The sequence below is a fragment of the Pimephales promelas genome, chromosome 7 (genome assembly GCF_988280905.1).
Source record: "Pimephales promelas chromosome 7, fPimPro1.hap1.1, whole genome shotgun sequence".
Lineage (NCBI taxonomy): Eukaryota > Metazoa > Chordata > Actinopteri > Cypriniformes > Leuciscidae > Pimephales > Pimephales promelas.
The window spans coordinates 24,459,193-24,476,232 of record NC_142775.1 but is presented as its reverse complement, the minus strand read 5'-3'; the positions used below and the strand labels follow the sequence as shown (position 1 = coordinate 24,476,232).

The 17,040-nt window shown below is 38.3% G+C and overlaps 3 protein-coding genes across 6 annotated transcripts; 2 read left to right on the top strand and 1 right to left on the bottom strand.

The window, feature by feature from the left end:
• Positions 1-85: 85 nt before the first annotated feature.
• stk17b (serine/threonine kinase 17b (apoptosis-inducing)) lies at positions 86-8,172 on the top strand. The gene is made up of 7 exons (XM_039648907.2): positions 86-933; positions 3,379-3,591; positions 3,692-3,830; positions 3,996-4,122; positions 4,255-4,303; positions 5,022-5,201; positions 5,786-8,172. Exons 1-7 carry the CDS (start codon positions 815-817, stop codon positions 6,021-6,023), a joined length of 1,065 nt encoding a protein of 354 aa, XP_039504841.1. The 5' UTR covers positions 86-814; the 3' UTR covers positions 6,024-8,172.
• A 1,414-nt stretch (positions 8,173-9,586) lies between these two features.
• c7h2orf69 (chromosome 7 C2orf69 homolog) lies at positions 9,587-12,993 on the bottom strand. The gene is made up of 2 exons (XM_039649062.2): positions 12,727-12,993; positions 9,587-11,837 (listed from the first exon to the last, which is right to left on the bottom strand). The coding sequence occupies exons 1-2, from the start codon at positions 12,991-12,993 to the stop codon at positions 11,121-11,123; spliced, it is 984 nt and encodes a 327-aa protein (XP_039504996.2). The 3' UTR covers positions 9,587-11,120.
• Positions 12,962-16,682, top strand: ftcdnl1 (formiminotransferase cyclodeaminase N-terminal like 1). 4 transcript variants are annotated; one of them, XM_039649065.2, is made up of 7 exons: positions 12,962-13,100; positions 13,741-13,892; positions 14,375-14,491; positions 14,654-14,749; positions 14,864-15,019; positions 15,287-15,475; positions 15,979-16,682. In XM_039649065.2, exons 3-7 carry the CDS (start codon positions 14,377-14,379, stop codon positions 16,416-16,418), a joined length of 996 nt encoding a protein of 331 aa, XP_039504999.1. In that variant the 5' UTR covers positions 12,962-13,100; positions 13,741-13,892; positions 14,375-14,376; the 3' UTR covers positions 16,419-16,682. The 4 variants fall into 4 exon arrangements, with proteins under 4 accessions (XP_039504999.1, XP_039504997.1, XP_039505000.1 ...); XM_039649063.2 differs by having other exon boundaries at positions 14,286-14,491; XM_039649066.2 differs by lacking the exon at positions 13,741-13,892 and having other exon boundaries at positions 12,964-13,100.
• Positions 16,683-17,040: the final 358 nt, after the last annotated feature.

The window sequence follows — 17,040 nt, the reverse complement described above, 5'->3', positions numbered from 1 at the left end:
TCTATCTATCTATCTATCTATCTATCTATCTATCTATCTATCTATCTATCTATCTATCTATCTATCTATCTATCTATCGTTCGTTCGTTCGTTCGTTCGTTCGTTCGTACAATGGGCGAATTCTAACGACCGTGATGATGACGGAGGTGGTGACGTAGTGCCTCACTTCTCTGTATTGGCATCAGAGCCGAATTTGAAACTGAAGAAACTCCGGACAAGACAAGATTTGAATCGCAGAATCCCAAACCGATTTACCTCAGTATGAACTAGCCAGACGAGCGTGTTTACTCTTCGTTCAGCTTCATTCAGGCTTTATTACCGATAGTTTGTCAGTTGAACTAAAGCTGCTGTTGTTCGCGTGAGAAGAGGAAGAGGGTGTCAGTTCTAACTTGTTAGTGTCGTGATTTTGTCCTACGTGAAAGGAAGCGCTGTTGGTCGGTTTGTATTTTGAACAAAATGAGACGGATCTCCATGTACGTTCGTATACATAAAGGTTAGAGTTTAAGCGTTTTGCGGAATCGTTTAGGGCTAACTTAAATGAGCTAATCTGCGCTAGCTAGATGTTCTTAGCATCAGTTGTCGTGCTCAAACTGAACTCACTTTAGCTAGCACGTTAAGTGAATTCATTCATTGGCAACACTTTCTGGATAACCGCGGCGGGGTTCTGTGTCGTTCTGAAGGTGTTTCAACGTTTCAAGAGGCCGGTGGCTGTGGGTGTTTTTTTTTTTTCCTGGTGGGGACTCTGAACATGAGCAGAGTGTTGTTGAAGTGATAAAAGCAGTCTGCACTCTTCACTGGACACTCGCTGGTGGTGATGGCCCGGAGGAGACTGGACAGTCGCAGTGGATCCTCGGTTCTGCTGTCAGAGATCCACACTCACATCCACACGGATCCTCTGGATGCCGTTTTTGACATGAGCCACGAACTTGGCAGGTGTGTAAATATACTTCCCATTACCTGAAGTCTGTGTCTCTTTAATTGTTTACTTCTTAAAATGATTGTTAAAATGTTATCATAATGTCTTCATATGTTGATAAACAATACAGTGACTGCAGAACTGATGCTCAGTGCAGTAATGTAAATATGTATCGGTATGTTGTCCGTGAATGTGGTTGTTATATCTTTCTGATACAGAAGAAACGTACTGTCAGATTACAGAGCTGTAGCATGTTTTTGTCCTCTTATATCCTATTAGTCTTATCTTTGCACTACACGTTATAATATACGTGGATGATATAGTTCGAATATTTATCATTATAGTTAAAAATAACTTTATCTATTTATTTTAATATTTGTTAATCATTGGCACTTATTCCTATGATGGTAAAGCTGAATTTTCAGCATCAGTCTTCAGTGTCACATGATCCTTCAGAAATTATTCTAATATGCAGATTTTCTGCTCAAGAAACATTTCTTATCAATCTTTGAAAATAGTTTTTTTGCTTAATATATTTGTGGAAACCCTGATTCATTATTTTTCAGGATTCAACATTGAGTAGAAAGTTCAGACAAGCAGCATTTATTTGAAATCAAAATTATTGTAAATGTAAACATATTTATTGCTACTTTTGACCAATTTAATGCATCTTTGCTTAATAGAAACATTCATTTTCACGTTATTTCATCTAATTGCTAATGTGCATGTAGTTGTATTATGTATCATATATTGACATTTTGGGAAGTATCGTGGTCCCAGATTATAAGCAGATATATGGACTTGAGTAGAGGTTTTCTTGGTTTATTTAGTTTATTTTTTCACAGGGTGAGTAGGACTGAAGGTTGTCTGCTCTATGGAGTTGGCGTCTGTCCTGCTTCTGTATTATTCGGGATTGGAAAGGCCTTGCTCACTGAACTGTGACTAATATTTGTGTGTGTGTGTCATTGCTAAAGCTCTACAGCAAGGCTTTGGAGCTTTTAGCAGGAAGGAAACCCATGTGGGAACCAGACCCAGTTTGGTGTTGTGCTGTAGATTGTACTGTGAATACTGAGAAAGAGGAAGTAATATTGGTCTCTTCCTCTTTCTTTCATTTGCTTGCAGCCATATTCGGGCTGTTTTTATGCTACCGGCTGTGCTGTTGTTAACAGGAAATCATTTCATAGTTCATTTATTGTTTTAACTTGTCAGTGCGGAGGAAGGTGCAGTGGAGGAAGTCAGTTCTGTGGAAAGAAAGTTTGAATACTGTGATATTTTTTATGGGTTTTATGAAAAGATGACTTGCAAAGTTGCTCAAAAGAGCAATTTTGTTTTGAATTAGAACCTGTGAGAATGGAGTTTATTGGTTAAGTCAATTTTTACTTCTGATAGAGAAACCTGTAAATATAGATTTTTCCCTGGGAAAGTCTGGGAAAGTCATATAAAATATTAAGAAATCATAAAAATATCAATATTGAATATGAATTCTACTCATGGCTATATATATACACACACCGTTCGAAACTTTTGACGTTTTTTTAATAAAGAAATGAATGCTCCTATCAGTAAGAAAACATTCAATTGATAAAAAAGTTCATTTTTATTAAAATATTATTTAAAATATTTTTTAGTTTAATTATTCTATTATATCTATTTTATTCAACAAATAAATGCTGTTATTTTTAAACTTTCTATTCATCAAAGAATCCTGAAGAAAATATTAAGCTGCACAACTGCTTTGAAAATTAGTATTTGATTTGATTTAGTTTTTTAAGGATCATGTGACACTGAGACTGGAGTAATGCCTGCTGAAAATTCAGCTTTGCAATCACAGGAATAAATTACATTTAGAAAAATATCTCTAATATTTCTCAAAATTATGATTTTTACTGTATTTTTTTGTCAAATAAATGCAGCCTTTGTGAGTATATAAAACTTTGTTCAAAAATGAGCCTTAACCTTTTACCGGTAATTTGTGTATATGTTGTGAATTTTACTGTCTTGACTTGGTTCCAAGATCTAACTCGATACAGTATGCAATATGCAGTCGGACATTATAACAAAATGGTTTATAAAGGTGATGGTCTGGTCCAACGAATTGTGGGATTGATTTTGAGTATATGCTTCGCTTGTGGCCTAATGTCTCACCTGTTCATGCTGTGACAGTAATTGCAGTTTCTCAAGTAAAGACTGGCTCACATCAGTCATCTAACCTGATATTAAACGGTGAGAACATCTAATGGAGGCTTTGACTCAGTTAATAACTATCTGTGTCAGAAAGAGCTTTGGTGTGTGAATGTCGAGAACTGCAATGGGTGTGAGTCGTGACAGATATTGAAAATTTAGGTACTTTATTTATCTCTCTTATTTATCTCTCCACTTGTCACATTTAGCTTTCATTGCACTCATTTGAATCTTTCTCTACCTCTTTTATATTCTTTGTGTTCTCTGTTTGCCTCCTTCAGGGGGAAGTTTGCAGTGGTGAAGCGCTGTGTGGAAAAGGCCACAGGGAAAGTCTTCGCTGCGAAGTTCATCAAGAAGCGGCGACGAGGTCGTGACTGCAGGGCGGAGGTCATTCATGAGATTGCCGTTCTAGAGTCAGCGAAGAACAACCCTCGTGTGGTGAACCTGTATGCTGTATATGAGACCGATCACGACCTCGTCCTAATGCTGGAATAGTGAGTGCTGTGACTAGAAGCATCGGTTGCACGTCCCTGATCACAAAATGATCGTTGGGTTCAGTACTAAGAATAACCCTGAATGTGTCGTGTGTCTTAGTGCGGCGGGTGGAGAGATATTTGATCACTGTGTGTCAGAGGAGCTGCTTCCTGAAGGTCAGATCACCCGTCTGATCAGACAGATGCTTGAGGGTGTTCATCTACTCCACCAGAACAGCGTGGTCCACCTGGACCTGAAGGTTAGCTGCACGGCTGCTTTTAACATCTTCATTGGACACATTCTGTCCTGAAATGCCAGCCCTTTAAACTATAATCTGCCTGATCCAATCGTGTTGAATTTGATTCTGTGCATTTCTTCTTGAAAGCACTAGTTGTATTTATTGAGACTGTATTCTCTCATTCAGCCCCAGAATATTCTCTTGACCAATCTGAGCCCACTGGGGGATATAAAGATAGTGGATTTTGGGTTGGCTCGCCGGTTAGGCTCTGCTGGGGAGCTCAGAGAGATTCTGGGAACCCCTGAGTACGTAGGTAAGGTTTATTCAGTGTCATTCATCTTCAAATCCACACATATTTCTCTGTTCATGGTCTCATTATTGCAGAAGAGTTCAAGCTCATTGAAAGTTATGTATATGGTTGTTTTGCTTTTGATCATACATGCAGCCCCTGAGATCCTGAACTATGAACCAATCACCACAGCAACAGACCTCTGGTGAGTCTTAATCATTTTCATCAGGTGTTTCAATATACAAGGTTCCCACTGGCTGATATCCAGACTTGGAAATGTCATGGACATTAATAAACTTGTAGAAGGTCATGGAAATTTCAATGGTCAATAGACATTTTTCTTGTAATACACAGTTTGTGGAAATTCATATTTCCACAAACTATTTCCATATTGGGATATGTGAGAATTGTTGTCTACTATATTCTGTAAAGAACAAGTAAAGACAAAAAATAGAGCAATCTGAAAGCCATACACTACCATTCAAAAGTTTGGGGTAAGACTTTTTAAAATGGCTTTTAAAAGACTCACCAAGGCTGCATTCATTTTTTCAAAAAAAAAAAAAAAAAAGAGTAATATTGTAAATTGTTGTTAAACGTTATTCCTGTGAAGGCAAAGCATTTTTTTTTTTTACAATATGCTGATTTAGTGCTCAAAAAACATTTCTTATTAATGTTGAAAATACTGTCACGTTGTTTTTGTTTTTTTCAGCATTCTTTGATGAACAGAAACAACATTCGTTTGAAATATAAATCTTGTGTTACATTATTACATTATACATTATGTCTTTACTATCACTTTTGATCGATTGAATAATAATTCTTACGTCAATATAATAATAGAGTCAAACAACTTTGTGCTCTTAAAGATCTTCATAGATGTTTTGTTGATGGTTTTAAACTGATTGTGTATCCATTGACTTCAGGAGTGTGGGTGTGATCGCCTATATGCTGGTGACAGGAGAGTCTCCCTTCGCTGGCGAGGATAAACAGGAGACCTTCCTAAACGTATCCCAGGTGAACGTGGACTACAGCACAGAGGCCTTTTCCAGGGTGTCTGAGCTGGCTGTCGACTTCATCCAGAAACTGCTGGTCAAAGCTCCAGAGTGAGTGACTCATTTCAGACAGTGAAGTTTGCCAAGCTCAGTCATTGTACTGTGCAAAATTATAAATAAAGAGTCGTAATAAGTGCTTTGAAATAGCCTTCCCCACTTCCAAAACAGTCATTATTCTGGGTCATATGGTTGTATTATGCATTACAAATGAAGTGTTTTAGAAATGAAGTCATTGCAAACAAATGAATTGGCTTACAAATTAACTTGTCCAATGATCACTCTTTTATGGCTCAAAGTTTTCAGATATTGACTTTCTCCATTCCCATAGATTGTGTAACATTTGGTTTTCACAAAGTCCAGGTTTCATTTTCTTTTCGTTTGTTTTCAAACATGCGTTCACAATTGTAGAAAAGACAAAACAATTGAGAATAAATGAGGTCAAAATAGACTGTTTAGCATTATTGGAAAGAAAAAGGTTTGTTTCTATGTAGAGTTTAGATTTTACATTTGCACTTGTTGTCATGAACTAATTAATGTACTTTGGTTTTATTGCTGTTCTTAACGATAGTTTCAGATTAGTTCCCACTTAACCACATATCAAAGTCCTTGACATAAATTCTCCCCTCCTTTTTCAGGGATCGTCCCAGTGCAGCCGACTGCATGACCCATCCCTGGCTGTGGATCCACTTTCCAGGTTCTGATCCAGTCCCTGCGACCCCATGCACTCCCCGGGAAAGGAGTTTCGGGGGGAAGTGGTCCGCGCCACCCGAGGATCCTGAAGACAAAGAGAACATTCTGGACTCGCCACATGCCAAGAGGTTTCGTTTTGAGGAGGACATGTCAGCCACGGCCGACAGTGACCACTTATGCTGATCCTAAAGGGAAATGCACTTGCACCCAATAGCATTATCACAATTTTGGTCCTTGAGTACATTCCGCCACAAACTTGCTTCTTTTTCAGCATCCTTTGGTTGACCAAAGATGATCTTTTCACAAAAGGGCCAGATCTGGTGTAATATTAATACTATAGTAGTGAGAATCTAAATATCTATGTTGCTGTCCTGTCTCAAGATTTTTGTTTTTCCTGTCATATTTGGGTTTTAAGTTATTAATTTGAATATATTTTTTATTTTAATCTCCATTCAATATCAGTGTAATTATTCTGCAGATTTTAGCCCATATTAATCTAGACACTAATTCCATTACTGCACTTAAAGCAACAAAAAGCTATTTAAAAAAGACACGCTTGAGAGCAGCAGGGCATTCAGTGGTTTTTAATTCTGCTTAAATGAAAGATTTCAGTCTTTGTTCTCTGTGTCTCAGAGTCAGAGGGAGTTCGGGTTGTATGATTAGACCTTGTTCATTCAGAAACACCTCATGAGACTGTCTCTGTTGAAAAGGTTCAGTACTGGAATGCCCTCGGTGTATGGGTGTGTGTTTTGACTTACATCCTCTCCTTTCGTGTGGTATTGACACATTAGTGGGCTCTTTAAAAATGTGACTCAACACACACACACGTACAACACACCCTGGATTACACAAATATGTGTTTGTATTGGTCATAGAACTTCCTTCTAGAGAATGACTAAAGAAAATCAGGAAAGCACTTAAACCCTCTATTATATGTGTTTCTGTGACAAAAATATGAGAAAATATTTGTAACAGTGAGTCTATCTATGGTTTTTAAAATCATTATTTTTTTTTTTAAATATTTCTTTTTCCTGCCAACATATTGTATAATAAACTGTTAAGTTGTACCAATCTAGCATTCTCCTATGGCAGGCGCCTAATATCTCAATGCCTGTGATGGCCTATGATATACATAATCTTAAAATGACAGTTTTTATCTATGCACCAATCTGAGGTAATTCAGGGTTTTGTTACCTTTTTTGTACAGGTGTTTTTAGGCTAATGCCATTAACTGATGAAGGTTTCTGTACTCATTCATTCCGAGCCTTATTCTCAGGGTTAGCTGTAACTGCAGTTTACCGTGTATTTCTCGAGTGCCTTTGTGCGGATTCTTTCCCTCTATGCTTGAGCCGTACAGCCTCACTTGATCTCATGTAATACCAGTGCAGCACATTTATGTGTATGTGTTATTAACATTTGCCATGTTTTAATTGAGATACTGGTACACCCTTTAAACTGATGGCCTAGTGTATTTAAAGTAAATTATTTGTATGGACTTAAGGGGGATACATAGATTCAATGCATTTTAGAAAGGAAAACTGTGTTAAAGTTATATTTATGGTCTTTGTATATGTAGGGCATGAGAAGATGGGCTGTTATTGTTGAAATTGTATGGTTGCGTCAGATAGTGAAGCGAGTTTGGATGTAATGAAAGTACGGAGTGTGAATTCTGGAATAAAGGACACGTGAATGTTATTGTGATGGAAAATAGTTTGGAAGAAGATTTGTGCACATCAGAAAGTGTGCAGAAATGCAACATATGAGGGTTAGTGAAAATATAACTAGAACAGCTGATGGTTTATTGGTTTAATATAATTGACAGATTTTCTGAACTGGAAATGTTAGTATTGCAGAATTTAGTCTTGAAGGTTGAGCCCTTCAGTTATTGTTCTGTTTAAAGAGGTGTGTGTGTGTTTGTGTGCACAGGGCCTTACGGTTTCCCAGAGATGTCACCAGTCTGCAATCATAATAGAGCTATTGTCTCCGAAGACGAGAGGCTCTTGTCACGGTCGTGTGCTCACTGTATGCCGTCATCTTAAAGGAAAACATGAATCTATTCCTTGCCTGGGAAACAGCCTCAATGAGGTATTTGAAGCTGCAAAATAGGCCAGACTTTGGAGTGCATTTCAGAGCAGTGACTGGGGTATTTGCAGAAAGCTTGTGACAAACTTTGTAAAGACACTTTACGGGATAACTTTGTTGATTGTCTTACTATCTTATAAACTGAAAATGGAAGATGCCCACGATGAAAACTGTATTTTGAGGCCTATGTACAATAAGAAATGACGTTCAACTGTATTACAAATTCTAATAAAGCCATTGAGAGTCTAGAGTTGTAGAGTATACACCCTTAATATTGATTTTGCATGTTGTTGTTTTATGACCCATAACAAAACATTTGTTTAAATTCATCATCCCTCATACTATCACATTGATTTATTGAATTGATAATAAAATGATGAAAATCATTAAACAGTCATTTTAACTTTTAACATTTTTATGCCTTTAATCATTCTAACATACTAATTTTATATATTCCTTTAATCATCTTAAAGGGTTAGTTCACCCAAAAATGAAAATTAAGTCATTAATTTCTCACCCCCATGCTGTTCCAACCCCGTAAGACCTTCGTTCATCTTCGGAACACAAATAAAGATATTTTTGATTGAATCTGAGAGCTGGATCAGTCCTAGATAGACTGCCTAAGGGACAGGCTCTTGACGGCCCATAAAGTCATTAAAGAAAAGGTTTAAATATTCCATGTGCCTACAGCGGCTCAATTATAAGTTTATCAAGTGACGAGACTACTTTTTGTGCGAAAAAAACATAAATAACGACTTTATTCCACTATTCCATTACTTCCTTATGGGCGCATGCGCGAGAACTGAGACGAGGACGTTCTCATTCGTCTACATCTTGTTACCGGCTGCTCAGCGCTTAGGAGTTTTACCGCCCCCTACCGTATAAGATGATGTGCTGATATAGCTGGAAGCGCAAAACTTTCTGTTTACAAGCAGAGGAAGATGCGCGCTGTACATACGCTTTTCAATTTGCGTATTTTCCGCACTATAAGGTGCACTTAAATGCACTCAAAAAACGACAGTGTTCCTTATAATCCGGAGCGCCTTATATATGGATCATCATTTTATACGGTAGGTGGCGGTAAAACTCCTGAGCGGTGAGCAGCCGGTAACAAGTAGACGAATGAGAACGTCCTCGTCTCCGTTCTCGCGCATGCGCCCATAAGGAAGTAATGGAATAGTGAATATCTTTTTGTGTTCCGAAGATGAACGAAGGTCTTACGGAGTTGGAACAGCACGGGGGTGAGTAATTAATGACTTAATTTTCATTTTTGGGTGAACTAACCCTTTAAACCTTGGTGCCAGCTGGGTATTTGATGCACCTTTTCCTGTGGAATCAACTTGAATTGCATTATTTAAACACAGTAGAGAATGCAATTGAAGTGCTGCACAGGGTGTAAAATCTCGGTGCTCTTTGCTGCTTGGGATAGTTGTGTTTGAAATCAAAATAATGTTCCAATGCACTCGATTTATAGTACAAAAAGTTATGCCTTCACACCGAGACACACACCCTGACGAAGGCATAAGCCGCAACGCGTAGGTGTCTCTGTCACCAATTTTGTGAATTAAAGCCATGAACTAATAAAGGCTTTTTTTAGTGCCTTGGAACATTATTTTGATTGCATTATTTAAAGTTCATGTTTCTAAGTAAACAGATCACTGAAATATTTCAACATTTTTTATTGGATTACATCAGCATGGAATGACTATGAAGCAGGAAGTACATTCATTGCATTACATTGAGGATATTACAAAATCCGCATATTCATTAGTGTGTGATGTATTCAATACAGTATATTCCCAATAAAGTGCGCCCCCTAGGGTATAGTCTTCTGAGATTCAATACTGGAAGTGGAAGTGTTTTAGGTACTTACCATTACAGACAATACAACATTACAGAATGAGGCAGTAAATAAAATATTTTTAAAGTTTCAGGTTTTTGTTTTTCATCTAACCAAAAATGTATTCTATACATTTAATTTCAATGGAAGATCCTTAGATTCTTTGATTTGATTGGATTTCCAAATAAATCATCAAATCATAGTCGGTCAAGTCATATATATTAGCAGGGCCAGGAAGTTTACAAAGTGTTTTTACATTCAAGAGTATCCATATATCATTGGGGATACAGATACTTGAAATGAAAATCCAAGATTAATCATTTTTTGTAACAACATAAAAACAGATTAATTTAATAACCACTTTCAGATAGCTCATTTTTCCTTTCTTAGGAAATGAGAGCCCTTTAAACACGAAGAGATGATGATTTCACAAAGCACACCTGCATTCAAAATAAAAACTATAAAACAAGTATCCTAGTATATTGGACAATGCCTATGTAAGATGCAAAAGGCAAACAATAAGGCTTAATGTCAGGCAGCTAAATGTGTTACAAGTTTGGTCATTAAAGGGATAGTTCAAACCCCAAAATAATAATTATGTCATCATTCACTCACCCTCATGTTCCAAACCCATAAGACTTTCATTAATCTTTGAAACACAAATTAAGATATTTTTAATGAAACCTGAGAGGTTTCTCTCCCTCCATTGAAAGTCCAAGTAACCACATCTTAGAAGATCAAAATAAAAAGGTAATAAAGGTGCTGTAAAATGAATCCATATGAATAAAACAGTTTAATCTTGTGAAGTCTTGTGAAGAGATATGATTGCTTTATTTGATGAACAGATTAAATGGACACACATGCATGATGCACGTCACAGAATCTCAAATGTCCAATGAGGTTTGTTCTAGCGCATGAATGCACGTTATGCGCGCATGAGCTTCCTTGCTAACCATGTGATTTGGTCATCATATAAAGTGGTCGAATCTCTTCACAAGCTTCAAACTGCTTGCTTCATATGGATTCATTGTACAACACCTTTATGACCTTTGTGGATCTAAGTTTTGATCACATGGACTTTCAATGGAGGGACAGAAAACTCTCAGCTCTCCTTAAAAAATATAAATTTGGGTTTTAACAATCAACCAAAATCTCGCGGGCTTAGAACGACATGAGGGCGAGTAAATGATGACAGTATTTCTCTATTTCTGCGAACTATCCGTTTAAGCTTCAATCTTCTTTCCTATTTATGAGTGTTGCGTAGGCAAACCCAAAGCTCTTTTTTAACAAATACATCAGTGCAACGCACAGCTCTACGAAGAACCACACACCGTGTTAAGACTTGAAAGCAAGAAGAGTCAGAACTCCCGAATGACTCTGAAGTGATTCTCAATGGACGCCGGCTCCTCCTCGAAGTGCAGTTTCTGGCTCAGACAGGCACCCAGATCCTCCAGAGTCTTTATAAAGCGCTGGTGCTCTCGCCCAACCCATGCTCTCATCGGGTCCCTTACCTCATACGGAGTGACGTGGGCATGAATAGCCACCCCACTTGAGGCCAGCTCATCCAGAGCACATTTATTGGTCACCCACGTCTCACTGCCTCCAGGGTGTCCTCCATCCAGCCAGTACATGTCTGAGACACTGTCCAGAAACAGCCTCAGTTCTGGATCCGATCGAGCTCCAGCCAGCTCATACACTATTTGATTGAGAACAACACATCCTTTACTGAAGCCCACTATGGTAAGGGTGAAACCTGCAGGAAGGGGGTCAGGGGTGGCTGTACCACTAAGAGGAGGTAAAGGATTTGGGAGACCAGCCCGCTGCATGCCATGACCCAGGAGTGCCCTCAGGTGGCGAATACCTCCATGGTCTGGAGAGTGTTCTGGTGCTCCAAACAGGTTGCTCTCTACAAAGTTCTGATAGCAGCTGAACTTATGTAGGTACATGCGGGATGCACGGACTACCCAGATATGGCAGCCAGGAAACCGGTGCCCCAGGGTGAGAGCGACACGCTCCAGGCTCCAGGACTGCCATGGGGCAGCGTCAGGCTGGAGGGCCATTTCCTGCTGGAAGTTCTGGATGGTAGATGAGAATGAGAAATTGCATTATAAACAGAGGATGAATAGAGAAATTTAAGAAATTTAGCATATATATATATATTTAATGAACACTATAGAAAACAGGGTTTGCACAGCACACCTTTTGAGCAATGAATTTATAACTTTGTCAATAGTAATTTGTTTAATATAAATTAAAGGGATAGTTCACTTTGAAATTATTTTTTTGGTATGTTTTAGCTTACCCCAATGGCATCTACGATGTAGGTGTCTTTTTTCCGCAGTAGTTTCAGTTTTTATATTTTTTTGGTCAACCATTCTTGTCTGTCAGGTCTATGGTCACCACCTCAAAGAGCATGCACACGTCCAAGTGATCTGAGGGTGTGATTGAAACTACTGCGGAAACAAAGACACCAACATCTTGGATGCCCTTCAGGTAAGCTAAAACTAAAAGCTAAAAGCTAATTTTTAATTTTGAAAGAAATTAATATTTTTATTCAGCAAGGATGCATTAATAGATCAAAATTGCTGCAAAACATTTCTGTCTCAAATAAATGCTGTTCTGCAGTATGATGTTAAAACGTGTCTTGGGTCTGTTTTTAAAGTCTAAAAGGAAAAACGAAATAGAGATTCCTTATTAGTCGCAACAGAAGGTAAACTGTATCAAATTATTTTAGTGAATAATCCCAGAGGTTTCCTAGTACTGCAGTTCCCTCTAACGCGCAATAGGCATATTTAGTCTAATAAGAGGATTACATCATACACTGTATAAACAATATCTGATACTTACACAGGGTCATGAGAGCTTTATTAAATAACCCATTATTGTTTAATTTAGGAGGACATACAGTCGTGGTAAATGACCTGCACCAACCTGAGATGACCTGATAAGATGACCTGCACCAACCTGAATGTCTCCAGGAAAGAAGACTACGTGACCGTTTCCAATCTGCCGGTTCTCTGTTTCGTTGTCGCATCGTCTCAGCATTTCCGTGGCGGGTCGTAAGAGCAGAACATCGTTTACACGGTTTTGATCATGACCGGGTACTGAAGTCAGGCGGAGCAGCCCGGGCGCAGCGGATGTCCCGTGGACGCACAGCCCCGCTGCGGCGTTCATTTCCCTCGCTATAGTGACTAGCGATAAACAAGCCACAACTGATCGGATGCTTCTCATGGGCAAAAGGGATTATGTAGCGGCGACTGCACGAGCTGCAGCATTAAAATCGAAACCATCACTGCAAAACAGACGCAATTAAGCAACGCATGCTCCAGGATAATCCGGTAGGCATTCAAGCATTTTGAAATTACCGAACGGTTCAGGCTAATGTAATGTGTCTGGTTTATGATTTGTTTATATTAAACGCCACCAAATGACGCTTTTGGGGAGCGTCAAAACTTGAAAACGATGCGCATGCGCTTAGCCAAGGGGTTCATGAAAAGCGCGGATACATAACGCATTTAGATTGACTACATGACTAAAACACTGTAGTGATTAATGCGGCATGACCATGTTTACTCTAATGTCCAAAATGTAAGTTTCTTTTTAATCTTCAGGGGGCGGAGTATTGTGATTTAATTATGACTCATTTCGGTTGAGTCGGTTCTTTTGAGCAATTCGCGTCAAAGAACCGGTTCAAAAAAGATTTATATGTGATATGGCCCTAACTTTCTGACGTGGCGTTTCTATGCATTTTACATGCAATACATGTTCTATAGGCACTGTTTTGTTAATGCTTTTGTCTTGCTTTATTTGTCAATTTATTGTAGCCATTTAGATCATAAAATAAGTTTTGAACCTAACATACTTAATACTAAATTCATTTTATTATCTATTTGCTAAATAAAATTATATTTATATATTTATAACCAATTGTGTAAATAAGCCTAAACAAATTTACAATACTTTTTTTTTTTCGTTCAGACATTTTTGTGAAATGGTTTAACTGATTCATTGAGAAATTTCGACTCGATAGAACGATTCGTTCACGAATCGGACGTTATAGCGGAAACAGCTGAGACCATGTGCCTCTCTGGAGTCTCACGCCTTCAAGTAACTTTGTGCATGACAAGCAGGTACGATGTTTGTGTGAATGTAATAATTACTTAGTTAGTCAGTTAAGAGTATTAGTAAAAAGGTACTAGTAAATAATCTACGATGCCTCTTTTTTGTATCTAAACTTTGGACTGTTAGAAAGAAACTGATCAATATAAAACTGTCGATTGTTTACACAACAATTCAGCCTTGAAAGTTCATCCCTTTTGTGGAAAAGATTCATAAAACCATGACTTTTCTTTAAACTAATTTCAAATGTTATATATGTTAAATATAATATTACGTTCATGTCGTAATGTTAACATTACAATGTTAACACAACATATGATGTAACATTATGTTAATGTTCTTAAGTAATGTTATTATAAAGTATTGACAAGATTCTTTCTTTTTCTTTTTCTTTTTTTAAATAGGCGTTCCTGAGTTGGCTAATAGTCATCATTGGTTTTGGGTCTGTGCGGGCCTGTATGTGTTTCTGTAAAAGTTTTTCTGCTCTCTTGAGGAATGTCCGGTTCTGCTCTTAGTCGACGGCTGGTTGCATGTCTCCTGAACATCTCAGAAGCTCGGAGAAGAGACCTGGTGGAGACAGTGGCAAAAGCAGCCATCACTGACGCACATGGTGAGAACTCAATGCATGGAATGGATCTATTAAATTTGCCTTTATTAATTACTTCTAAACCAAAAATATTTCAAAGTGGTCATTAAACTGTATCTGAAGACATTAGTAATATTTTCTTGGCATGTTATTGTGACAAAATTGTCTGAATCTGTCCTTCATAAGGAAAAAAACGTGAAGGCATCACAGTGCTGAACATCTTCAATGATGTTGACTACAATCGCTCTGTCATCACTATTGTTGCAAGCATTGACCTACTAAGTGAGTTGCCTGCTCGACCTTCCAGTCGTTCTTAATACATGTCCAGTTCCTGTGAACAATTGCTTTGTAAGTAATTGTACAAAAGAGGCTAATCTGTATTGTTGTAAATTTTAGGGGAGGCTGTATTGTCGGCTTGTGAGCGTGCTTTCTCTCTGATTGACATGAATGTCCATGAGGGCACCCACCCATGCATGGGTGCAGTGGATCTGGTGCCTCTCTATCCACTAGGGGAGGAGGTGGGCCTTGAGGATTGTGGAAAAGAGGCCCAGGGTATGTGGCCATGCAATCACAGAAGAAATGTTAAAATGCTTTCTCTGAATATTCACTTTGCAAAGTACAGAAATGGTTTCAATATAGTATTAAAGTATAAATAATATGGAAAGAAAAGCTAATGGAGCACAAACAACATTGAGTTAATTTGGGCTCAGCATACCATTATTTAAAGGGCACTATTAGTATTCTACAGATCAAAATATATTCTCAATGTGAACTTATCATTTTATATGCACTTCAACTGCTGTTTTCTTTCTTGTTTAGCATTAGCAACAGCTCTGACAGAAAGAGTGGCAGGTACCAGTGCTTTTCTGTTCGGATGGGCTGATTCTCCTCGGCGTCGAGGTCTGGCTCAAAGGAGGAAAGAGATTGGCTGGTTCAAAAAGGTCAAAGATATGTCAAGCATCCACCCAGATGTAGGTCCACAGGCCACAAGAAGATATGGCATTACAGGTTATTTTTCAAATCTGCATTCACAAAATATAGAAACAAAAATCAAACTGCAAGGTAGAGTTTGCTTCAGAATTAAGAAACAGAGCAAAATTGGGTTCCGGAAGTACTTTTAATTTGAGAGTATATGCTTCTCTTGCATTATCAGTAATTTCAACTTTATTGTTAAAAAAAAAAAAAAAAAAAAAAAAACACTAAATTCTGAGGGAATTTAACTCTGAGGGAATTTAGCATTTGTATATATTTGTGCATACATTTTGCAATATATATATATATATATATATATATATATTGTTTGTAAGTTTTGCTTACCAGTACTTGCAATGTAGGGACAGAAACCTTCCGGGTTTCATAAAAAAAATCTCTTAATATGTGTTTTGAAGATTATTATAGGTTTGAAACGACATGTGGGTGAGTAAATGATGGCAGATTTTTAACTTGTGCAAACTCGCTATCACTATTTGAGCCTCACTAAACTAAACAAATAACAGCTATTTGTCCTGCAGGTGTTGGCGCCAGCCCCTACGTCATGAACTGTAACGTGACCATCGATACCCAGGATCTGGCCCTGGGCCGGATTATTGCTTTAGCAGTCCGTGAATCCAGTTCTGGTGGCATCCCTGGAGTTCAGGTCATGGCCCTGCCACATGAAGGTCTTATGGAGATCGCTTGCAATGTGGAGAGTGTTCAGGGTGGTCCTCCATCATCTTCATCTTATGGTGAGGAACAATGGCCAAGCTTTGTCATTGGAGGGCAAAACTTTTGCCATGCTCCAGCCTCGCTAATCACAAAACGTGTAGCAGAGCTGGCTAGACACCATGGAGTGGCTTTGAAGGGCACTGCCCTGGTAGGCTTTACCCCACGTGAGTGCCGGAGACTGGCAGAGGGAGCGCTCTCAAATGGCATCGGAGAGTTCTGGAAAGAGCTGCAGCGTGTACACATGTGAACAAGCCAACAACTTTCAACACTGTGTTAACTAAATTGCAAAATAATCAATTGTTAATTATAGGGAATTTGATGAGCCACCAACAATAGATAATCAGCCCTTATTGCTATATTTAATTATATATTATTATTATTTGTTCTTTTTTTTTTAGTCCTTAAAGGGATTGCGCTGACAATGCCAGGGCCCGAGCAAACAAACATGGTAATTAAATTAACCCATTTTGGGGATGAGCTTATTCTAAAATATACTTTGGAGTGGAATATGGGTCGAGGCAGACTACAATTTCTTACACCGGCAAGTATACAGTACGTTGATGTTTTTAGTTCTATAATTCCAAGCAACTAAAGTTTTTGGTGGATGTGACGTACAGAAGGGTCAACGCCTTTGGGCAGCTATTATGGTCTAACAAGACCAGGCTCCTATCTAAATGAATGGGCAGAGACTCAGAACTGTCCTTTCACTGGTCACTGGGACCTAAAAACTGGAACTTCCAGGAGACTTGGGATATCTGATATTTACACAACTAACACATATCAAAACTGCCGCCTTTTCAAATAGTAACATATTTTCCGCTGTCTCAAACCTCAACTTTAGCCTATTCACCTTACCCCCCAGAGTTAGA

Bases quoted from the DNA above. Each gene is read 5' to 3' on its own strand.
- c7h2orf69 (XM_039649062.2), bottom strand. From the start codon at position 12,993: ATGAGAAGCATCCGATCAGTTGTGGCTTGTTTATCGCTAGTCACTATA. The intron at 11,838-12,726 runs GTTGGTGCAGGT...TCTACCATCCAG, and splicing joins TCTTTCCTGGAGACATTCAG to AACTTCCAGCAGGAAATGGC.
- ftcdnl1 (XM_039649065.2), top strand. From the start codon at position 14,377: ATGTCCGGTTCTGCTCTTAGTCGACGGCTGGTTGCATGTCTCCTGAAC. The intron at 14,492-14,653 runs GTGAGAACTCAA...GTCCTTCATAAG, and splicing joins AGCCATCACTGACGCACATG to GAAAAAAACGTGAAGGCATC. The intron at 15,020-15,286 runs GTATGTGGCCAT...TTTCTTGTTTAG, and splicing joins TTGTGGAAAAGAGGCCCAGG to CATTAGCAACAGCTCTGACA.
- stk17b (XM_039648907.2), top strand. From the start codon at position 815: ATGGCCCGGAGGAGACTGGACAGTCGCAGTGGATCCTCGGTTCTGCTG. The intron at 3,592-3,691 runs GTGAGTGCTGTG...CGTGTGTCTTAG, and splicing joins CTCGTCCTAATGCTGGAATA to TGCGGCGGGTGGAGAGATAT. The intron at 4,304-5,021 runs GTGAGTCTTAAT...CATTGACTTCAG, and splicing joins ACCACAGCAACAGACCTCTG to GAGTGTGGGTGTGATCGCCT.